This window comes from Nelusetta ayraudi, unplaced genomic scaffold (genome assembly GCF_046127955.1).
Source record: "Nelusetta ayraudi isolate G7.1 ecotype Tasmania unplaced genomic scaffold, CSIRO-AGI_Nayr_v1 ptg000001l, whole genome shotgun sequence".
Taxonomy (NCBI): Eukaryota; Metazoa; Chordata; class Actinopteri; order Tetraodontiformes; family Monacanthidae; genus Nelusetta; species Nelusetta ayraudi.
In genome coordinates, this window is record NW_027466051.1 from 620,714 (window position 1) to 645,400 (window position 24,687).

At 46.0% G+C, this 24,687-nt stretch overlaps 2 protein-coding genes across 7 annotated transcripts in view; one reads left to right on the forward strand and one right to left on the reverse strand.

The window, feature by feature from the left end:
* Positions 1-8,459, forward strand: part of ect2 (epithelial cell transforming 2) — a 37,423-nt gene extending 28,964 nt beyond the window's left edge. For 4 of the 6 annotated variants that reach the window (XM_076042503.1, XM_076041654.1, XM_076044093.1 and 1 more), the window contains 4 exons: positions 4,634-4,741; positions 5,756-5,896; positions 6,477-6,877; positions 8,090-8,165. In XM_076042503.1, coding sequence (XP_075898618.1) covers positions 4,634-4,741; positions 5,756-5,896; positions 6,477-6,857 — 630 coding nt within the window. In that variant the 3' untranslated portion in view covers positions 6,858-6,877; positions 8,090-8,165. Of the gene's footprint in view, positions 1-4,633; positions 4,742-5,755; positions 5,897-6,476; positions 6,878-8,089 lie in introns of all 6 variants that reach the window. The other 2 variants (XM_076044915.1, XM_076045735.1) reach the window with 1 other exon arrangement.
* The window catches only part of b3gnt5a (UDP-GlcNAc:betaGal beta-1,3-N-acetylglucosaminyltransferase 5a), a 309,683-nt gene that overhangs the window by 99,966 nt on the left and 185,030 nt on the right, over positions 1-24,687 (reverse strand). The gene's annotated exons all lie outside the window — the stretch shown is intronic.

Sequence of the window (24,687 nt, forward strand, 5' to 3'; positions counted from 1 at the left end):
ACCGTGGCTCCGGGGACGCGGCGTGTGACAGCGTGTGAAGAAGCAGATGTCTCTGACTATGGAGTCCCCAACTATCGGCGTCGTCGGTGGGAAAAGAGGGCGAGGACAAGGCAAGTGAAGACTCGTATGGGCTAGGAGCTGCAGGTGTAGTATCCGCCGTGCGACCCATCTCGCAGGAGCTTTACTCGGAGCCTGAGTGAAGAGCGGCGAGACCAAGCAGGACGGGAGTGCTACTGTACGGTGGCACCGTGGACTGGGATTTGTGAAGTAGGGGGGTAAGAGAGAGACACGAGGAGGGGGGACTTGGATTTTACTAGAGTAGAGGAGGAAAATCATTCTCGTCGAGGATGTTGAATTTGTTCTCCAGCTGGATGCTGAAGTTTTTAGGGAGCGTGGCCAGCGCGCCCCCCTCTCCTGTTGCATTCGCCGCGAGACTCAGAGATGACATGGGACAGAGTGGAACTGATTGGGACTTTGGGTTTGGCCCCAAGTCGTGTCCAGGAGTCGTCTGAGGGAGCGAGCGGAGGAGGAACATCGGCAGAGGAGCCGAGAGCGGCGACATCAGGCTCAGGCGGAGAGGTAGCCGCCGCAGCTGGACATGGAGGAGTGGCACCAGTTGCACGGCTTCCAGTTGATGCCGCTTGTGCTGGGCCAAAGATGATGGTGTCCAGGAGTTTCTCGGCCTCCTGGATCTGGTATAGCGCTGAGATCCTACCTTCCAGCTCTATGATTTTCTCGGCCAAGCGGGCGCAGCTGAGACAGCTGGACGGAGAGGTGAGTGGAGCCATTGGTTGTTGTTAGGGCAGCGCCAGCGGCCAGCTGCTCGTGTTTTTGGGCCTCAGCACTGTCCCGTTAGGAGGGCCTTTGGTGCCCGGGTGGTGCCCGGGTGAGGCACGCTGCCGCTGGCGTCCCACTGCTCGATTTGTTGGGCCTCGGCACTGCACCGCTGGACCACTGGGTGGGCCGGTGCTGCACGGATGGTGCCTTACTGATTGGTCGCGGGCCTTTGCGCTGCTCCGCTCGGGGTGGAGGAGCGAGCGCTGCTGCACAGATAATGCTCGGGAATAGCACGCCGGCGTCCGGGTCGCTCGGTTGTGGGCCTCAGCAATACAAATAAATATACAATACAATCAATATTTATATTGCAAAAAAGAGCCAGAAGGAAAATTCATAATACTGGTTATGGAAATCACAGTAATTCATTATTCTTAAAATCAAAAACATTAAAATTCACTCATCTGGTCCAATTTTAAACGACACAAATCGTGTATAAAGCAATAAACAAACCAGTGTTCAAAAAAAAATTTTAACAGAGATGGGGGTTATAATTTGAGGGGGGGTGTTAAACTTAAAACAACTGTGGGTGCGTACAACATCAAAAAGTTTTTTTGTTTCTGTGTGTGGAGTGAGGTTGTGGAACAGACTGGAGGCAGGGTCAAGCAATGTCCAAGCATGACCCAGTTCAAAAAGCGGTAAAAACCCATGATTTTCACAAGGTAGGGGGAGGAAGATTTCACACATTGTTTATTTGCTTATTTACAGTATTTATTTTCTTCTGTCTGAGCAGGATCAGATCCGCCCTGAGTACCTCAAGTCTCTGGATGTGCAGGGACTGTCGTGGCTGACACGTCTCTGTAACATCGCTTGGCGGTTGGGGACAGTGCCTCTGGTTTATTAAACTGCGGTAATGATTCCTCTTTTGAAGAAGTGGGACCGGAGGGTGTGCTCTAATTATAGGGGCATCACACTCCTCAGCCTCCCCGGTAAAGTCCTACTTCACGGTGCAAGAGAGGAGGATACGGCCGATCGTCGCACCTCGGATTCAGGAGGAACAATGCGGCTTCCGTCCGGGTCGCAGAACACTGGACCAGCTCCACACTCCGTCGGGTGCTCGAGGGTTCATGGGAGTTCGCCCAACCAGTCCACATGTGCTTTGTGTGATCTAGAGAAGGCATTCGACCATGTCCCTCAACGCATCTTGTCGGGTGTGCTGGGATTCGGGGCCCTCTGTTCAGGGCCGTTCTGTCCCTGTACGGTCAGAGTGTGTCTCTGACCGTACAGTCTGTCTTCTGAGTGTTCAGGGCTGCCCTTTGTCACCGGTTCTGGTCATTATTTTCATGGCCAGAATTTCTAGGTGCAGCCAGTGGACGGAGGGGGTCTGGTTTGGGAACCACATGATTGGGTCTCTGCTTTTTGCAGATGATGTGGTCATATTCGCTTCATCGAGCCTTAGACCTCCAATGTGCGCTGGGGTGGTTTGCGGCGGGGATGAGAATCAGCATCTCCAAGTCTGAGGCCATGGTTCTCATCCGGAAAAAGGTGGCTGGCCCTCTCTGGGTCCGTGGAGAGACCTTGCCTCAGGTGGAGCGCGAGATTGACAGGCGGATGGGTGCGGATTGGTCCCGTTTTAACCATTTTAATTCATTTTCCTTTTTTTTTTCATTTTCTTTTACTAGCACATGTTAGAAATAAAGTCTTCCTTCCTTCCTTCCTTCCTTCCTTCATGCAGTGCTGCGTTTGAGTTCGGCCACTAATCACCGGCGGATTTATGAACAAGAACAGGACTTCCTGAATCCCAGTTACGCAGCCGTTTTAACCAGATTACAGCCATCTTAACTCACGTCTGTGCAATATAATGACCAGGATTAAAAGGTTCCTTTGAAGTTTCAGGGCATTGACTTCCAGAACGTCTTGTTTCTTTTAAATCTTCAGAGTAGAAGAAGCGGCAGGCTTCCATCCGGGGTTCCTCTCTGCAGCTCAGAAACAGTCTTTGTATGAGTCTTTATCGTATTGTCCACTGACTCTGCAGGGAGAAAACGGTTCACAGCAGCACTGATCGGGTTTTATTGACAGGATGATTCCAGCAGCTCCGCTGTTCGGGGCTGAAAGCAGCCACCAGGGGGTCGGTGCTGGGTGCGTTTTCAGAATCGTCCCAGGACGGTGAAACCAATGGTGGCGCTTTAGGAAAAAATACACGGCTGCCGTTTTATTTTTCACGCTTCATGAGTGGCGACGGCGTCAATCGCAGCAGGTAGAATCTGCTCACAAAGGAAGTCCGTAATCGGAAAAACCACGGTGGATCCTGTTGGTTTTCATCACAATATACAATGTGCTGTATTTAGTTTTTATTTGTGCTGTATTTTACAGTGAAACGTTAATGTGTAATGTGGGTGGCTTTGTCATCTCCGGGTCGGTGGAGAGACCCTGCCTCAGGTGGAGGAGTTCAAGTATCTCGGGGTCTTGTTCACAAGTTAGGGAAAGATAGAGCGCGAGATCGACGGGCGGATTGGTGCGGTGTCTGCAGTGCTGCGGTCGCTGTACCGATCTGTCGTGGTGTAGGAGCTAAGATGAAAGGCGAAGCTCTCAATTTTCCGGTCGATCTACGTTCTCACCCTCACCCATGATCATGACCTTTGGGTAGTGACGAAAGAACGAGATGGGACAGGCTGATGAGCTCGGTTACCCGGGAGGAGCCTGGAGTAGAGCTGCTGCTGCTCCTCCACATTGAGAGGAGTCAGTTGAGGTGGCTGTGGAACCGGTTTCGGATGCCTCCTGGACGCCTCCCTCGAGGGGTGTTCCAGGCGTGTCCCACCGGGTGGAGGCCCAGCGGAAGACCCAGGACACGCTGGAGGGACTATGTCTCTTGGCTGGCCTGGGAACGCCTTAGGGTCCTGCCGGACGAGCTGGAGGAGGTGACTCGAGCCAGGGAAGTCTGGACATCTCCTCTGAGACTGTTGCCCCAGCGACCCGACTCCAGATAAGCGGTAGCAGATGGATGGACGTGTGGGCTTCGCCACTGTTCTGTCTGGCTGTCAAACAAAGCAGATTTCATTTTCAATCCGAAACTAGGATGAATAAAATGAATGTATACCTTAAATTCCTGGATTTTGTATGATACCAGCAGTTTGCATTATTATTATTTTTCATTTTTTTACACAGTGATACATACAGTGATATCATTTTATTTCACTGTTTTCTTTAAATACACACTAAACTACCTGGTTTGGCATGCAATCTTGCAAATCCTGGCGTGAACAGGTTCTGCTGGCACGCTGGATGCCCCACACAGCTGGTGGAACAGGGGAAGTGCAGACACTTTCACTGGAAAATGGGGGTCACAGTCTCTTAATTTTTCCTTTCTTTTACGGGGCTTTTTGTTGTTGTTGTTGTTGTTGTTTTGTGTTTTTTTTGCATATCGCTCTCACTGGTTTTGTTGGTTTCATCTCGGGGTTCTGATGAGTCTTAACGGTCTTGAAATCTCCAACGAAGAAGAATCACAGTCTGCCCATCAGCGTTTCATTCAGCAGAGCAGCCGGCCAGCAGGGGGCGGTGTTGTCCTCTCTCTGCCTGCCGTCCTCTCTCCCTCCATCCCTTCCCCCTTCTCCTCCTCCTCCTCCTCCTCCACACAGCTGCATTCCTAATGCAGTTTTCTACTGGGTCAGCGCCGCGTCGTGAATACCAACGAGATGGATGGGCTGCTTGTTAACAAGCCCTCTGCAGGCTGAAGGCGAGCGGAGAGGAGAGAGAAATAAAGAGCGCTTGTGACAGACACGCTCTCCTCCGGCAGCACCATCGCCCCATCGAGTACAACTCCAACATATCTTCTTTTTTTTTTTCTTTCTTGATGAACCAGGAAAACTTGATCCAGAGCACAGACCCAGACCCGCTGCAGGTCAGCACCAAGGACGTGGACAGCACCCTGAGCAAGGCCTCCAGGGCCTTCAAGAAGACCTCCAAGAAGGTGACCGCTCACACACACACACACACACACACACACACACACACACACACACACACACACACACATCTCCTGCTAATGGTGTCAGTTCTCAAATACATCTTAAAGGGCCACATAGAGTCAAAGCTCCATTTACAGAGGTCGCTCAGACCACATATGGTGATGACGCTGAAATATTTTTAACAAAATGTCCTTTTTATATTCCAAGTGACAACTAAACCTTCAGACTAAAATTGAAATTAACTAGAAATAAAACTGTCATTTCCGTTTGGATATGAATTAAAATAATAAATATTTGATTGAACTAAAACTTTCAAGATTCAAGAACTTGTTTGTCATTTGTCACAAGCTCAAAGGATGTGCAGTGAAATGTAACAGTGGCAATGCCTCACAGAGTGTAAACAATTCTCAGTAAAGAAATCAGGAACAATCTCAATGAACACTGTACAACCAATTTTTCATATATATATATATATATATATATATATATACATATATATATATATATATAAATATATATATATATATATATATATATATAAATATATATATATATATATATATATATATATATATATATATATATATATATATATGAAAACACAAGAAGCATAGTTTTTTTTGTTTTTTTTTAAACAAAAGAAGCACACTATTCACAAAAGCATGAGTTTAAGCAATTATGAAAGTGACTAATCTGAGCTTCTTCTCGCTCCTTTGCTGTTTTTAAAATGCTTTGCATTCGAAATAAACGTTCCAATCAATACCCCAACTAAAGTGACTCTACTGTACAGTGTGTAAGTGTAATAGAGTGTAAGAGTGTTGCGTGTTTTGTGCATTAGAGGGGCAGTGTATGGTTGTTGGTTGGGGTCGGTGGTGCAGTAATCTTTCATGGTTCTGATGTTTCTGATGATGACTCGACACCTCCTGTATCCCTGAGGTGTGCATTGAACACTCGTAAAGTGAATTCTGCACACGGTCACCTCTACATCTCACCATCTGACCACGTGTGCTCTCCAGGTAACCCGGGCCTTCTCCTTCACCAAGACCCCCAAGCGGGTCATCCAGAGGGCCTTCCTGGCCTCCTGCACCCCGGAGGAGAAGAACCAGAGGCTGAGCTGCGAGCACCTGGCCTGCAGCAGCAGTAGCTCCACACTGGCTGTGAGTCAATCCATATTCTCCGTCTCACCGTCAGTGCTTCTCCGCTTCTCCTCACAATTTTTAGTTTGTTCCGTTTTGAAAAAGATCATTGGATGTGGCCTCTCTGTCTGGCCTGGTTCTGCTTCTTCACCACACTTCTCACCCTCTACCTTGCTGTTATTGTTTTTATGAGGACCCATCATTAGTCCTCTCAAAATAACAGTAACTTTGATTCATAGTCGGCTGATTTAATTTAATTTTCTTTATTTTTCTTTCTGCTGGTGACTTCCTTATTTTGCATCGGCTGCTGATTCTTTAACAGCCACACGCCTGAGACTGCCGTAGACCTCTTATCCCGGACCGGTCGAACTCTCCCTCAGCCAATCAGCTAAAACCTTTCTTTAATTTTCCCTGGATTCTGTTTCACCTCTCAATGATTTAGCTTCTCCCTGATTTCCCACAATTTTCAGCTTCCTGTCCGTCTCCTACTGTGTTTGTTTGTTTATTTTTTCTGTGATGTGTGTGTGTGTGAGTGTGTGTGTGTGTGTGTGTGTGTGTGTGTGTGTGTGTGTTCCCTCCCTCCCTCCGGTCATGACCTCAGATGTCTCGCTCCGCCTCCACCTTTACTCTGAGCGACTCTGCCAAGGGGGGCGCTGTGGTGCAGCGCTCCAACTCCCTGGACCACCCGCCCATCAGGCCACGGGTGGCCGTGTGTCTGCGAGCCCCCTGTAGCCCCGCCCCCGAGGTGGTGCCGGAGGCCAAGGCTCAGGAGCCCCTTCCACAGCCTGCGCCCCCGAGGCCCAAGCAGCAGCGCTTTGCGGGGCCCCGTCCACGCTCCTCTGCCACCGCTGCCCCTCAGACGCTAAATGTCGGAGGTGGCGGTAGCATTGGGACCCTGCCGGCGCTCTTTAGGGAGCCTCAGCGCCCCCTGCATCCCCGAGGGCCCGGCCTGACCAGCCCTCGTAGGGAGACCCTGCTGTAAACAGCCAGTTCAGCCCCAAAGTGAGCCAACGTCCCTCTGCTCTGGTTCTGTCTCAGGGTGTCACTAATCACTATTCACTAATCAATTACACTCATTCCTACCACCGCCACCACCAAGGGTTCCCTTCCTGGTTCACATTATCAGCACTGGGCAGGAAAAAAGTTGATTTCTTTTTTGACTCTCCAAAAACCCACCCACTCAAAAAGATGAAACTCAGAGAAGATATATGTATATATATATATATGTATATATGCATACATATATATATATATATATATATATATATATATATATATATATATATATATATATATATATATATATATATATATATATATATATATATATATATATATATATATATATATATTTATGATTTGTACTCTGCAGATCTTGTCAGAGAAGCTGAGGCATTAAAAAAAAAAAGAGAAAAGTTGGTTTGATGCTTCTCTAATCTTCTCTGAGACTTTAAAGGGGCTGATTTGGAATGTTTCTCACTCGCTCTGCTGAAAATGTTTACATGTTACATGGGCAGCTTTTTGGGAGAAGGACACTGGTGAGGAGGTGGTGGAGGAGGTGATGCTGAGAGTGGTGGAGGTGTTTGTCCAGTGTGGAAGTCCTGGTGGACCTGCTGCTACTGCGACAACCAAATAACGCAGCCTGAATCAAAATACTGACTTCTGGCACCAGGTGGCAGCACCGAGCCTGCTTCCTCCACTCAACCTTGGTCATTGAACCTGCTTGGGGGGGGGCGTGGTCACGACGTGGAGACACTGCTCTGGAATCAGTTCTGTCCGTTGGCTGTTTTGTTGGCTGGACCTGTGACCAATCAAAATGGTTTTGGCGCGTCGATGACGTCACATCAACACTTCTGCAGTTGTGTAGTCGACTCCATTGTTTCTCCTTTGGCGCGAACGAATTCTCAAAATTCACATTTTTGCGTCACTTATTCCCGTCGCTTCACCTCTTGCCCGGTGTGTAAGGACCAGAAGGCTGCAAACACAATTCAAAGTCTGTTTAATCCTCCCTTTTTTCTGCCTGTTCTTTTTTTTTTTTTTTTTTTTTTGATATGTTGATTATTATTTTTTTTACAACCACCAATAATATCTCAATGTATTGTTTTTCTTTCCACAACATTCGCAACCTTTTTTAACCTAATCTTTCTCTCTCTCTCTCTCTCTCTCTCTCTCTCTCTCTCTCTCTCTTACCCCCCTCCCCTCCCAACCTGCCAGGCGCACCATTCCCCCTCCATGGTCCACCTGCCCTCCATGTTCGAGAGGAAGTACCACACCTTCAGCCGCTCCACCACGCACCTCTACTGAGTCTGGGTGGGTGGGGCCAAGAAGGGGGGCGGGGCTCCCTTAACCCCTCCTCGCCCCTGCGGCCCCCGATGAGGTCACGAGCTACTCTCGCCCCAGAACTTTACAAAAAAGATGCAGCAGCTGCGAGAGGGGGCAGAGCATCACATCAGAGACCCCCCCCCCCACCACCACCACCCTGTCTGTCACACACACACACACACACACACACACACACACACACACAGAGCTGCCATTCAGTCCAAACTGGGCCAACTGGAACGGTACTGCACCATGCGCGGCCGACCTGGAGATTTTGTGACCAGCTGGTGAACTTCAGCCTCCCTGTTTGAATGAAGGATGCCCAGTTTTTATTTTGTTTTAATTTTTTTTTTTTTTTTTTTTTTTTTCTTTCAAGCATCTACTTCCTGGTTGTATTGTTGTCGGGTTCCTAACACTAATTATTAGCGCAAGTGGCTAATTCACACTAGCTGGTGGTCGAGCAGTGATTTGTAAAAAAAAAATTGTGTTTTCTTTTTTTTTTTCTTTTTTTTTCTGTTTGTGGGTTTCAAAGTCTGTTCCTCTCTGCGGCTCCACGTAGTTTTTATTTTATATATTTTTTTGAGATTCCAGTGCACTTAATCACAGCGAGAGCGAAAGAGAGACGCCTTTATGCTAAGCGACCTTTAATCTTATTTTATTGTAGCCCAGTTAGACCCGACACTTTGTTGGATATTAACCCCGTCTTTTTTAATTGTCAACTAACTCGAGGAAGAAAAAGAAGAAAAAAAAAACTTCCGGCTTTTATAAAGCTGCTGTGTTTTTTTTTGTTTTCTTTTTGTTTTTTTGTGTTTTTTTTAACATGCTTGAGGAGAAGAATTAAAGCACTCGGCTCTTCGTCTTTTTTTTTTTTTATTATTATTATTTTATTATCTCCGTCCCAGTTTTAAAACCTTTGTTTTAGTGTCTGTCACTAGACAGGATGCTGCGCTAATGTATATATTTATACTTGATGAATACTTAATATACCCCCCTTCTTCCTTCTCTTTATTTATGTTTCTTTCCTTTGCTGTGGCTTGTTGTTTTGTTCTCACCCCCACTGTTTCCTGTTTTTTTCCCACCTATTAAATGCACCTGAGTATTGAGCTATTAAACCTGGTCTGTCTTTACTGTACATTTCACAAGAACAAAAACAGTCGCTGGGAGTGGATTTCCTTCAGTTGTTGCAACTTGCTTGTTCTTTTTTTCTTTTTAAGATAAAAAAAAATAAATTCCTTCCTTTCCTCGGAAGTGGTGATTCCTGAAGTGATTTGTGTTGAAACCGGATGCCCAAACCGAGTCAACGTCGAGTAAATACTTTAACTCCAAATAATGAAGTGATTCCATGGGCGCCTCTGATTGGCTAGACTCGATTGAGATTTGGGGATGTCTGAAGGTCCGTCTGGGACTCGGCAACCGCTCCGAACCCACTCTTTGATTTCTCCACTCGCTTCTCTTTGGCTCTTTGGGCACGTTAGATGTCTTTTTTTTTTAGTTTATTTTTTTTTAACTTTGTGAATCTAGAGAAGATAAAAGTGTGCATGGCCAGTTCACTTTCCCCCCCTTGCCTGGGCAACTCGGAGGCTGCAGCCGTTTTTAAGATTGATGTTTAAGTCTCAGGAGGAGGTGAAACCAACTGCTGGCAAACACACAGCAGCCAAAGCAAACTCACCTGATAAATTCCGAGTGATGATGATGATGATGATGATGATGGCGGTGATAAGAGTCGTAACGGGGAAGGAAACATCAGCTTCTCACCTCAAGGCCCAGACGCACTCATCCGACCGGATTCTGTTCATCTTTCAGCAACACGGAGCCGGTCAACATGAATCGGCCCTGAGGCCTTTAAACTCCTCATCGCTCCAATCTGAAGGGGGTGACGGAGGTCAAACCTGGCTCACTCGCCTTTATGAGATCTAAACTCAGGTATTTAGTAATAAAGTGCAAATACTTTACTTAAGTACATTGGTCAGATATCTGTACTCTACTTGATATCTTCATATCTGCCCTTACTTTTGAAAAACAGGTTACTTTTGTGTTTTTCAAGATACACCGGGGGTGGGCAAACTTTTTAAACGTCGGGGCCACAACGGCTTCTAAAATTTGATGGATGGAGTGTTTCGGTGGCCAAGATCCACAAGTTCTTTTAAAGAAGAAGGCGTGAATTCCTTCCTCCAGGAAGTCGCTGCTCGTCCTCCTGCCCTCGGCGCCACTGTAATCTCATTAGCCCCACCCCCGACCAGAGTAAGGTTGTGTGTGAATGGCGTCCGTCCGTATTGACATCACACAAGAAGCTCTGGGCGAGCGAGAGAGAGGTGCTGCCTTTTTTTCGTCCCATTCACCTGCCACTTTTTCAAAAGCATTAGCAGATAATGGCCGTCTGCGGGAGGAAGTGGCGCTGGAGCAGCGGTGGAGGGGAGGGGGGTGTGGCGGGCAGCTCCCCGGGCCAGGCGGCGCTCTGGGAATCGGTACAATAAAACTGTGCTCTCTTCATGGAGGACGAGGACCGGACCTCTCATATCTGCCTTCAGCCTCACTTCAAAGAGACTGTTGGAGGGCAGGAGAGAAAGAGGAGAGTCGGGCTGGGGGGAAGAGGTGGAGGAGGAGGAAGAAGAAGAGGTGGAGGAGAAGTGAAGGAGGAAGAGGACGGAAGACGAGGAGGTAAAACTTTTACTGTGTGTGTACCAGTGGTGAGCGCAGAAATCAAACTCTTCAAAGGATTAAAAAAAAAAAAAATCTATTTACTTATTTTGTGTGTAAGTGTTTCAAGTTTGTGGATCATAATTACTGATGCAACATTTTTCATCTGTTTCTTCAACAGTTTGTTCGACTCGTTGGCTTCGTATTTTATTTATCTATTTATTTTCTTACATTCAAACAACACTTTGCGGCTGCTGCTGCGGCTGCTGCTGCTGCTGCTGCTGCTGCTGCTGCTGCGGCCTTCATGGAGCACTTTGATGCTGAGAATCTTTTTGTCTAACAAGGACTCAGACGAAGAAGAGTGTCTTTCATTGTCATCAACATCATGTGGACAAGGTTTGCAGGAAGAATTGATGGCTGCGTGTGCAATTCTCTCTAAAGTTGACATAAGAAAGCCTGTGTGTGTGTGTGTGTTGGGTGGTGGTGGTGGTGGTGGTGGGGCGGGGGGGGTGTTGTCATGCAGCAGGATGAGAGGACGCTCTCTCCCGCCGGACCTCTGCTGACCTTCAGCACATCAATGTGCTCGCTGGAGAACCGGGCCGTGGGATCGACCGGCGCTGATCTCCCCCTCCTTCACAAGCAATTACCTCCTTAATTGGTTCGAAGAGTCTCCGCCCCCATCCTCCCTCCTGCCCCCTCGCCCCCCATCCCTCCCTCACCCCCCACCATACACGCCGTCAACGGCGGCTCGTTAGTTAGCGACAACCAAGGCGGCCTGTTATTGGCTGCTGCACACGTCGCTGTTTGTGTGAGAAGAAACTCAGTTTCCTACTATTTCATTGGACAAAACAAAAACCTTGGGGGTGTGGTTGTGGGGCAGTGGGGGACCACCTTTTAGCCAGTGGTTTGCTAGCTGACTTCTAAGCCAACGCAAGACAATTTCAAACTTGATTCATTTTTGGTTTTTGCCTGTTTTCTTCTAAAGCAACTGAAGCAGTCTGAAAATTATTATTATTATTATTATTATTATTATTATTATTATTATTATTATTATTTGACCTGACCATGACGGTTTCAGGTGCTTTTGTTTGGTTTCTTTTAGAAAAAAAAAAGAAGCAGTTTGACAGCAGTAACACTGCTAGCTACTTGCAAATTCCTCCTGGAGATCAATAAAGTATCCATCTAATCTAATCTCGCTGCTAGCTGCTAGGTTGGCTGCTAGTTGCTGCTCTCTAACACCTCAGGATTCCACCTTGTCATGTCAAAGTGCACTGTGTCTCGGGGAAGCCGCGTTAATCTGCCATGTCTCAATCTGAGCCACAGGGTTTCATCCGGCTGGATCCCCGACATGGTTTTCATCCAGCCAGGAAAGGAAAAGGGAAAAACAGAGAGGAACGTTGCTCCCTCTCAGGATGATCCTCTGTGTTCCAGCCGCCGTGTGTGCCTGCTGTGCCTGCTGTGCCTGTTGCGCCTGGACGAGGCCCAGGAGGAGGGGCATGAGGATGAGGAGGAAGATGAGCAGGTGGAGAAAGAGGATGAGGAGGAGAAGGATGAGGTGGAAGAGGAAGATGAGAAGGAAGTGGAGGAGGTGGAAGAGGAAGTTGAGAAGGAGAAGGAATTGGAAGAGGAGGAGGAGGAGAAGGAAGAAGAGGAGAGGGAAGATGAGGAGGAGAAGGAAGAAGAGGAGAGGGAAGATGAGGAGGAGGAGGAGGTGAAGGAAGAAGAGAGGGAAGATGAGGAGGAGGAGGAGGAGAAGGAAGAAGAGGAGAGGGAAGATGAGGAGGAGGTGGAAGAGGAAGGTGAGAAGGAGAAGGAATTGGAAGAGGAGGAGGAGGAGAAGGAAGAAGAGGAGAGGGAAGATGAGGAGGAGGAGGAGAAGGAAGAAGAGAGGGAAGATGAGGAGGAGGAGGAGAAGGAAGAAGAGGAGAGGGAAGATGAGGAGGAGGTGGAAGAGGAAGGTGAGAAGGAGAATGAATTGGAAGAGGAGGAGGAGGAGAAGGAAGAAGAGGAGAGGAAAGATGAGGAGGAGAAGGAAGAAGAGGAGAGGGAAGATGAGGAGGAGGAGGAGAAGGAAGAAGAGAGGGAAGATGAGGAGGAGGAGGAGAAGGAAGAAGAGGAGAGGGAAGATGAGGAGGAGGTGGAAGAGGAAGGTGAGAAGGAGAATGAATTGGAAGAGGAGGAGGAGGAGAAGGAAGAAGAGGAGAGGAAAGATGAGGAGGAGAAGGAAGAAGAGGAGAGGGAAGATGAGGAGGAGGAGGAGAAGGAAGAAGAGAGGGAAGATGAGGAGGAGGAGGAGAAGGAAGAAGAGGAGAGGGAAGATGAGGAGGAGGTGGAAGAGGAAGGTGAGAAGGAGAAGGAATTGGAAGAGGAGGAGGAGGAGAAGGAAGAAGAGGAGAGGGAAGATGAGGAGGAGAAGGAAGAAGAGAGGGAAGATGAGGAGGAGGAGGAGAAGGAAGAAGAGGAGAGGGAAGATGAGGAGGAGGTGGAAGAGGAAGGTGAGAAGGAGAAGGAATTAGAAGAGGAGGAGGAGGAGAAGGAAGAAGAGGAGAGGGAAGATGAGGAGGAGGAGGAGAAGGAAGAAGAGAGGGAAGATGAGGAGGAGGAGGAGAAGGAAGAAGAGGAGAGGGAAGATGAGGAGGAGGTGGAAGAGGAAGGTGAGAAGGAGAAGGAATTGGAAGAGGAGGAGGAGGAGGTGGAAGAAGAGGAGAGGGAAGATGAGGAGGAGAAGGAAGAAGAGAGGGAAGATGAGGAGGAGGAGGAGAAGGAAGAAGAGGAGAGGGAAGATGAGGAGGAGGTGGAAGAGGAAGGTGAGAAGGAGAAGGAATTGGAAGAGGAGGAGGAGGAGAAGGAAGAAGAGGAGAGGGAAGATGAGGAGGAGGAGGAGAAGGAAGAAGAGGAGAGGGAAGATGAGGAGGAGGTGGAAGACGAAGGTGAGAAGGAGAAGGAATTGGAAGAGGAGGAGGAGAACGAAGAAGAGGAGGAGGAGGTCAAGGACTTCGAGGTAAGAACGAGTGTCGCAGTCTTCAGAGACGCCTTAAACCGCCCCTCCCTTCTTCCTTCTTCCTCCCCCCTCCTCCCTTTCACACATCGTGTTTGTGTGCAAGACGTGAACTCTGTTGTTGTGGCGTGTCGGGGAAACCCACGAGAAAGAACATCAAACTAAGACCTCATTGTCTCTTCTTCGGCTGATCCTTCTCCCCAATTCATTCGCAACAAAATGCAGGTTTGTCTTGCACCTTTTCTTCTTTTCCACCTCTTTTTTTTCTCTCTCTAAGCCCGTTTTTGCGAGGAAGCTGCTGAACACGCCGCCGCTGCTAACGAGCTTCCACCGCCGTCGCCATGCAGTCCAGATGACTGTCGTTGGCACAAAAAGAGGTTTGAAAGAAAGCAGAAGGAGGAAACAAAAGAGGAGCTCTGGCCTCAAGGTGACTGCGCAAACTGGGGAGAAAGCAAGTGTTTTGCATAAGCTGGCTGCAGCGCCCCCCGCTGGTCACCGTCTCTTCCTCCGGCTGTGGAACCTTTGAGTGGGAGGGTGCGGGGGTGGTGGTGGATCAGAAGGATTAGCAGAACCCCTGGTGGTGATTAGCATCATCAACACCCAGTATAATATCTATCTATTTATACACACACACACATATGTGTGTGTGTGTGTACATATACAGTATATATGTGTACATATATATAGATATATATATGTGTGTGTGTATATATATATGTATGTATATATATATATATGTATATATATATGTATATATATATATATATACACACATATATATACATATAAACACACACACATATATATATATATGCATATATACATGTATGTGTGTGTATATATGTATGTGTGTGTGTGTGTGTGTATATATATGTGTATATGTGTACATATATATAGATATATATATATGTGTGTGTGTGTATATATATATGTGTGTGTGTATATATATATGTATGTATATATATATATATATATGTATGTATATATATATATACATACATATATATACATATAAACACATATATATATGCATATATATATATATGCATATATACATGTATGTGTGTGTATATATGTATGTATGTGTGTGTGTGTGTGTGTGTGATCTGTGTATATATATTAGTGTATATGTATATATATGTGTGTGTGTATATATATGTGTGTGTATATATATGTGCATGTATGTATGTATCTATAGCTGTGGTGTCACGATGACATCCCAAAGGAGGTTCAGATGGAGAAGTGTTTTGAATTGTAGATAAATCAACAGAGCGATCGATTTATATAAAGTTAATTTCCCCGGACATCCCAGAGGGCACCTCAGCTGCATCAACAGATACACGCATGTATATAAAAAAAAATCATCAGAATGATATTGGACCAATCAGAAGAGGCGGAGCTACAGCCAGAGTTCACCCTGCGACAGGAAACAGGAAGTCGATTATCCACAGCTGGACAACATTTCCTTAAGAAGAAGAAGAAGAACCGGGAGCCTCGGAGGGGTTTTGGTTTTTTACTGTTTTTTTTTTTTTACTTTTTCCTCTGCAGCTGATTGGCTGAGCGGAGATGCTGTCGTTAGACTCTGTCACCACCTCCCTCAGCGCAGCTGTTTCCAGCTGCAGTCGCTGATGAGAGAGAAATCTGATTGGATTGTTTTTCATTGTGGCTGACAGATGTTTCATCCAATCACCCTTTTTCCTCCCCACTGGTCCCCCCCTCTCCCCCCTCCTCCTTCTCCTCACCCAAACGTGTGAGAGGAAACAAGTGAATTTGTGAAACATTCACAAAGTTCTCTCAGTCCTTTAAAACTCCTCAACCTTCACAGTTCGCTGCTGTGTCCTTGACCGCAGCTGCTGCTGCTGCTCCTTTTGTTTATCGGGGGGAGGCGGGGGTTGAAAAGAACGAGTGACGTCTTCTTCTCCATCACTAATTGCGCATCATCATCATCAAATGGCATCTTCAAACTCTGAGTGTGTGTGTGTGTGGAGATGAAAAGGGGGGGCGATGCTAATGAGTTATTGATGATGTAATCCTGGAGGGTCTGACTGAAGATGTTGCGCCTGGCCACCAGAGGATGAAGGAAGAAAGAGAGGTGGAGCCAGCGAGATTAACCTTGATGTGGTGATGAGTGTGGAGGATGGTGGGGGGGGGGGGGTCATGTCACATCACATGACCTCTCGGATGTTCTTGATGAAGCTTCTCCTGGATGGTGGACAGTTTCCAAGAAGCTTCAGACTCTTAGGTGTTTAGGTGTTGTTAGCAATGATGCTAACAGCAGCTAACATCAGGAATCTTTTTTCCCCCTACGAGCAAAAGGAACCGCCTGTAGTGATAAGTGCCTATACAAAGGTATCGCCCATAGGTGCCAGTGTTGCCTCAGTAGACCACTTTCAGAGTGTGTATGTTGATAAAGGAGGTCAGACAGAACGAGCAGACACGGCACGAGAGCATGTGGATGAACAGCGAGCTGAAGCTGGCATGAAGTTAAACTTAATGTTTTAGCTCATAGCATAAGAACAGTACACCACCGTCCACTACATAAAAAAAGAGAAAGATCTCTTAGTTGTTGTGGTTCTATCTCAAGACCAAAACAAGAGTGATACGAACAAACGCTGAACACACAAGAAGCGGTTTGCGGGGTAAAACCGATGTGCCACTCTGAGGCTAATGCTAATTTGCGCTGGGTGTCGTGAACTCATCAGGCGGTGACATCACGTGTAAAGAAAAAAAAGAATTAAAGGAAAAATGAAAAAAAAGAATTGCGCCTGAAAAGACGCGACAGCTGAAAGCTTCCTCCTCATTTCCTCGTCAGCCTCTTTCTTTAAAGTGACGGCACTTTTTGGTTTTTTTTATATCCTGAGCGACAATGTGATTTTTTTCCACGACTCTCGACGTTTCCCCTTTGTGCCCCGATCTGCCACAAATACCTCCCACCAATTCAATTATAGCCGGCCTGAAAAAAGTGTGATGTTTTAATTTTTTTAACGCCGCTGCTGATTGTGGGTGTCGACCGGCGGCACAATTTTCCCGTCAGGGCCACCGGCCAATCAGAGCGAGCCGCTGATCAGGAAAGAAAACACAGTGATCTGAGTGAGAGTGGCAGACAGGAAGTGGGTGCTGCATTGAAGAGTCACTAAATCTTTCCAGAGGAAGAAATAATAACAATAATAATGATAACAATAATAATAATAATAATAATAATAATAATAATAATAATAAGTTTGTAACGTGTTGTGAATTCAGGGCTCCACCCCCTTATTGACAGCCAGTCATTTTCAGTTTTTCTGCTACCAGCCCTGGTGGCTCCCTGGTCGCCCCCTGCTGGCCAAGTGGTAGAATGCAGTTTTTAGAATAGAATAGGACGCCTTTATTAAACCCAAATTGGGGGAAATTTGCATAATACCATAAACAATATAGCGTAGAGAGAAGGAAAATTATATTAATTTAATATATATATATATATATATATACATATATGTATATATATATATATATATATATATATATATATATATATATATATATATATACATATATAAATATATAGTAAAATATTTATAAAGTAAGAAAGGAATAAAACAATATATTTACAGCTTGAGTGGTTGGATAATTTACATTTATCTACATACTGACACATAACTTATTAATTATTTTTCTTTGGTACCTCAGCGTTCAGGCCTTTCTGAAACAGTAAGCTCCGCCCACTTTCTTATCATACAAGTCAGCGGTTCAGATTGAAAGTAGTTCAGAACAAACACCAGCATTCAAACAGCAGTGTGTGTGTGTGTGTGTGTGTGTGTGTGTGTGTGTGTGTGCTGTCTTGGTTCTCCAGACTGTCGACTGGAGTTGGGCGTGAAGTTGTCGTCCCTCTCGCCGCTCCGCTCCGCTCGTCTGGCCCACATCAGCTCTTTAACCCGCTCATTAATTATGCAGCACGCTTGCGGAATTATAATAACTGTTTACCAATGAGATGACGCCGCGGGCACAATTAATCTCTTTGACATGCCGATACAGTAGCAACGTCCCGCTGCTCGATTGAAAAGCCACTAATTTATTCGGCAGTGAAAGCTTTGTACGGCCACAATGCTGATCGCAACAATTCTGTGCATCTGCCGGGGAGCGTGTGTGTGTGTGTGTGTATGAGAGAGAGAGAGAGAGAGAGAGAGAGAGAGAGAGAGAGAGAGAGAGAGAGAGAGAGCCTTGGGCTCAGAACACGAGAAAAAAATGCCTGTTACTTTTTTTGTTGCCATTTTGCATATTTTTTGTTTTTACTTTTTTTCCCTGGCGGTTTCATTAAAAACTTACAAGAACAGTCTCTTCAAACAGAGGCCTCACCCTGGCATTTAGAGAGTTGCAGAGAACGTCCATCTTGACACAAAGCAGGATTTCAACAAGGAACTTGTTTCCACCTTGAGATGAGAAACGAAATGATAAAAATGAAAACAAAGCGAGCGACGATGACGTCTTCGGACGAGCAGGTGGGACCTCTCTGCCTCCTGTGAACTCTGAGCTGACTCCTTGTCAAGCTATCTGCTAGTGGAGAAGACTAACTACTAATAGGGAAGCTAACTGCTACTGGAGGATGCCTACTGATGACGAAGACGATAACTGCGAACGGAAGAAGCACACCTCAAGGAGGAGGCTACATGCTAATGGATGAAGCTAACTCATAATGTACAACGCTAACTGGTCATAGATGGATGACGGCCCACTGGATTCTGGAACTGCGCTAGGTTTCTTTCCACAGGGTAGTTTTTCCTGGCCACTGTCGCACCTCGCTTACTCTGGGGGCCAAGTTTTTAAAAAAACATTTTTTGATTGTACAAAGGGCTTCGAGATGCCTTTTGATGTGATTTAGCGCTGTACAAATAAAAGTTCACTGATTGATTGATTGAACTGCTCATTGAGGAAGCTAACTAATAATCGAGCATGCTAACTGCTTATTCAGGGCGTTAACTACAAATGGAGCATGCTAACGTCTCATTGAGGGCGCTAACTATTAATGGAGGATGCTAAATGCCAATGGAGGATGGTAAATGATAATAGAAGAAGCTAAAAGCCACTGGAGGATTATACACGATTATTATACAAGTACAATGCTAACTGCTAATGGAAGAAGCAACGAGGATGAGCCTACCTGCTATTGGAGGACGCTAACTACTAAGGGAGGAGGCTAACTGCTCCTTGAGGAACACCTGGCAGCTAGTAGAGGGCGCCACCAGGTCTGCGTCTCTACCCGAGACACCAGGATGATGAAGGAACATGTGGAGGCGGCTGTTCGACGACCAGAGAGACTTTTGGACTTTGGCAAAAAACAAAAACAAAGCTAATCGGCTCCCGGAGAAAAAACCCCCGGCTCCCAGCCAATCAGGAGCCGGCTCTCTTCGTTCACTTCAAAGAGCCGGCTCTTAGACCCGGTTCGCTCGTGAACGACCCATCACTATTCTCCAGACTTGGAAACAGCTTTGAGGGAAGAGCACACTCCATAGTGACGTCGGAGTGAAAAGCGGTTTCCTTCCTTTCTCTTTTTTCTACAAGGTATTTTTCCAACACTAGCGTCGGAGAAATGATGAAATTCATATTGCTTAACTTCCTTCTCTGTCAGTGGTATGCAGCACCGTCATATCTCCACCAAAGACATTTTATGGAGGTCTTGCGGCCACACTTCCCAATGCCGCTTGAGATCGTCAGGAAGTGGCTCGTCCCATCCTACCTTGTCTTGACACATCCTTCGCAGGATCCGTTTACCTTTCAAAATACAGTGTGACACAAATCCAAGAGGCTCAAACATTGAGGCTACTGTAGAAACAATTCCTCTTCTAGTAAATGGATGTTCCTTTACCACCACTCTGAACTGGAACTTGTCCGAGCTAATACACCACTGGACGCCGAGTGCTCGTTCCATTTTGAGTTCTCCCAAGGCCATGTCCGGATCAGTTGCACCTTCAGCACATTCTTCTATTGGGATTGTGGCAAGCACCTTCTCGCTGCTTGTGGTGAATTTGTGTAAGTGGAGCTTACCAGTGCTACAGAGGTCCCTTGTCTCTTGAACATAGCTGGATAGCTTCTGCTTCACTGTCTACGCTTGTTAACCCTTTAAGCGCCAGATTTTTTTTCAAGAAAATATTCAATTTTGATATCAAGATTTCAAATGGCTGTGACTTGAAATTTGTTAGAGATAAAGCCAGACTGTGATCGAGAAAAATCTTCAGTATGACCGAAACTTTGTGAAAGGAGTCCATTTGTTTGTTTGTTTTTGTATTATGTCAGATGTCAGGGATCTGTATGTCAGTCTCCACAATACTAGGGATGTGCGATACCACTATTCTTCCTTTCGATACGATACCAGGTGATACCAAGGCTAGTATCACGATACCAATACCGATACTTTTAGATCAGGGGTCTCAAACTCAATTTACCTGGGGGCCGTTGGGGGCAGAGGCTGGGTGAGGCTGGACCGCATGGGGTATTCCACAATAAAAGCTTCGTTAAAAAAAAAATAATAATAATAAAAAAAAAAAATAATAATAATAATAATAAATAAACAAAATAGTAGACATGTTTTAAGATTTGCAGCCTATTTGGCTCTCTCATCTCCAGATATTTTGCATACTCCTCAGCATGTCTAGTTGTGTAATGACGTTTCAAATTGTATTCCTTGTGCACCGCAACTTTCTCTGTGCAAATAAGACACATCGGGGTGCCCCTGTGCTCAACAAAGCAGTGGCTATTACATTTTATTTGCAGCATTTATAAGCATATCAATTAAAAGCATATCATGAGATAAAATATAAAAGCATCTTTAAGCATATCATGAGATAAAATATAAAAGCATCTTTATCTTTCTCTAACACACTGTCGTATTTAGCCGACTCGTGGAAAACGTCATTTCAGCAATGTGCATCGTTTTTGCTTTTGCGTCCGATGTTAATGTCTTTCATGATGAAATGAACCTCATGGCATTTGTAGATGGTAGAAAGTACCGGGACAGCGAACGCAAAAAGGCAACTGCTCCCAGAGTGTTGTCCGGCGTGTTGTCACAGGAAATAGAAGCGAAAATGACACCATGCTGTTGTTGTTGCGAATGTAAAAATAGAAACAAAAAAAAAGAAACAAATGACATATAAAGAAATCTATGTAGTATTCGTCATGTGAGGAAATGCAAAAAAAAAAAATTAAATAAATAAATATATATATATATATATATATAATGACCCCAAATAACGATGCCACCCTAAAGTTGTCCAGGTTATCGGGGACTGTTATTGTCGACAGATGGGTGTCGCTAAATGACTGCAGACCACATTAGGCTACAATTGAGTTCCTTACTTTTATTTTATCTCACCGATTTATCTTGTCAGAGAGAGACTTATATACGTATAATGTCTCGCTGGGCAGCAACTTTTTTTGGAAGTGTGAACGCAGCGCGCAGGGACGAAAGTCTGCATTTGCCTAATACAGTAGAAACGAGGCAGCCAGCCAGGCACGGAAGAAAACTCTACATGGCAACGCTGCTGTAACTTTCACTCATTAAGAAATGTTTCTCTGCTTGCATCAAGCCCTGTCGATGTCCCGCCCTGAGAGCCATATACCCCACTGTGATTGGTAGGTTTGTTAAGCTCCGCACACAACACTGTGAAGTGCCATTCTTATAAAACTCGCGGGCCGCACTAATATTAAACTTTCATATTAAGGTGCGGGGCCACAAAATTTCGTCTCGTGGGCCGCTAGTTTGAGACCCCTGTTTTAGATGTCCTACTTGTGTATATGAAAATGATGACTTTTACAACGAAAATTCGTGAATGTGATTATGAAAAATGTATTTTATACCTATGTATAAGAATTTAACAAGCTTCCAAATATCAGACTTTGTGAACTGAAAATCTGAGCAAAGAAAAAAAAATCTCTCTCATAAAAGAGAAAATAAGAACAGCTGCTCTGAATTCACTACAGTTCTTTTTGGACCAGACAGAGTGGTCTTTAGGTTAGAACCTGTCAGAATATGAACTTGAACGACAACAAAGGTCACATTCTACATGGGAAATGTCTCTCATTTCCCATTTATAAGTTTTTGTTCAGAAACAACCGAATGTTGACGTGATCCCCCTTCAGTTGGTTTCTTCTCTGGCTCACTCTCCTGCCTTGGAAAATATCCTCTCTGAGGGTACAGATGAAGCTGTGATTCCAAGGTACTGAGCTGCCAGTCTGATGAGGGATGGGAAGGCTTGCTCGTGGCTTTTCCACCAAAGTAATGGGTCCTGGTCTCTTGGAACTGGCTTTTCCTCCATGTAGCGACACATTTCAATAAGTGCTTTGGTACCTGTTGTGCGGCGCTGTTGGGCTGCCAAAATCTGAGTGTCAAAAGCGGCCCATATCCCTTTTTTCACTTGGGCAGAGCTGGAAGTAGGTGCAGGACTCCCGGGTGAGGCAGAGCTTGGCCCAGGTGCAGAGGCAGAGCTTGGACCAGGTGATGAGGCAGCTGCCTGTGGGGCTGCAGAAGACGACTCTGAAGCCTGCATTTCAGTGATGAGCCGCTTTTTCATGTTTTCTACATTGTCTTTGTCACGGAATGCTAGGTTTTTAAACCTGATATCCAGGAAAGTGCTTGCAGCAAGACTGTGGCAGGCTTCAATCGCACGGAATCTGCGTTGAGTTTGCAGTGCCAGCTCTGCTGAAAGAGAGCTCCCAGTACCTTCATGCTCAGTGGCTGCAGCTGCTCTAAGTAGCGATACAAGGCGGATTACTTTTGACATTGAGACATATTTTTCTGCTGAAACCTCTCTTGACACCTCTTCAAAGGGTCTCAAGGCCTCAACAGTTAGGTGGCTCACGGAGAACTCTTCATTATTTCAGCACAGGGAGCTCTTCCCAAGTAGACAAAGGGCTGTGGTCACTGCTTCCCTTTGTTCATGCATCTCTCCTCTTGAGCTCACTCAACTTCTGCTCCATCTTCCTCTAAACTCTTTAACTCGACTCACTTCTGCTTCCTGCGTGGATCTGTCCTCCTGTTACACCTCAGAGCATCTTTTCTCCAGCAGACGGATCATCTGGGTAAAGACGTCCTCGCTGTCCTTCACTACTTCATCAGCAGAGTTGTCGATGGAGTTAAGGGCCTCCTCGGTGTGAAGGGCCTCCTACACTGAGGGCAGCTGTAGACTCTCCTCTCCTTCTCTGTATCCCAGTGATGTTGGAGAAACTTCCTGCAGTAGCTGTCTCCAAAGGAAGTAGTAACTGGATCCTTCAGAAGATCCAGACAGAGTGAACAAGAGAGGTCCAGCTGAGGTGCTGCCTGAGACATTTCACCTCTGAGAGTGACTGAGTGACTGAGGCCCTGTTTGCACTTGGCCACTTGTAACTGTTTTGGGGGATCGTATCACAAGTACGCATCTTGAAGCATCTGTTTGCACATGACATTAACATGCGTCTCAAGCGTGCCATTGTGATCGCATTAGTGCATTTTTAACCACTAGGGGCAGTAAAGCGCAAACGTGCAACGTCGCACATTTAATCCCATATGTGGGAAACTGCGACCGCTGCTCCACTGACAAAATACGCTAATGCGGTATGAAATTTATTAGCATCCTAATAAGAGAGTCTAGAAGAGACTGAGATCGCATTCTGTTCACACGTCCGTGAGGAATGCTATGCTATGCTATGCAAAGCCGAGTGTTTGCACTTGGTTACTTTGTGTGATTTTTGCCGATCGGAATACGAAAAACGCTTGAAATGACCAAGTGCAAACAGGGCCTGAGTTCCACCTCCTCAGCTGGAGCTACTTAAAACTGAAAGAGAGCAAACACCCAGACAGGACTGTGATTGGCTGCAGGGAGCACAGGGGGAGGGGATTCAACATCCCTGACTCACTCCAGGAAGAGGAGTTTCAGGGTGTGTGTGTGTGTGTGTGTGTGTGTGTGTGTGTGTGTGTGTGTGTGTTTGTTTCCTTATTGTGGCTGAACAGAAGATGAAGCTGCTTTGCTAAAAGCTGGTCGACCTTTGACTTTTGAGTTCCAGCTGACAGTGAGCAGCAGGATCAGGTAAATCTGATAGTTGATGGAGAGAACTGTGGTAAGTAGGCCTCGCCCACCTTGTCTGACTGACAGCTGAAGACAGACGACGGATCAAAGTTCAGAGTTTATAAACTGAGTGATCTGGTTAACATTTGCAGGTGATGTGATTGCTGCTGGTACATAAAGACACACACACACACACACACACACACACACACACACACACACACACACACACACACACACACACACACACACACACACACACACACACACACACACGGAGCGTCGGTGTGCGATCCCAACCTTCACTTCCTCTCTCGCTTCGCACATTGACTACAGAGAGCAGGTTCACCTTGTTTGCTGTCGATGAACAGTGGCTCAGATGATCCTGTCTGATAAAGAAGAAAAAGGCAGCATATTCATTAATTTGCAGATTTAATCAAGCCGAGCGCAGTCAACCGGGAGCAAGGGAGGGAGGATTGGATGGATTGTGGGGTGGGCGGGGCCAGTACTAGAATTGCATCCTACATGTCTTTTTTTGTGTAAAAACAAACAAAACTAACAAAAACTGACAAACATATCCTCCGCAGGGTGAAGGTGGGCTAAAGAGTTTAGAGACCACACCCACTGGGCCACTGTCTGTAAAGGTTGGTGGGGACACGGTGACGACAGAGCATTTCTACATTATAGTTTTTTTTCCCCCAAGAGATGCCAGAGAGTCGGATTAATATACATACATACATATACATACATATATTTCACAAATGTCCGCTGAGTCGCCGACTCCCTGTACACCTGCAGGCTTCTTTCTTTTCAGACAACCTGGCTAACTTTCTCCTATTTTG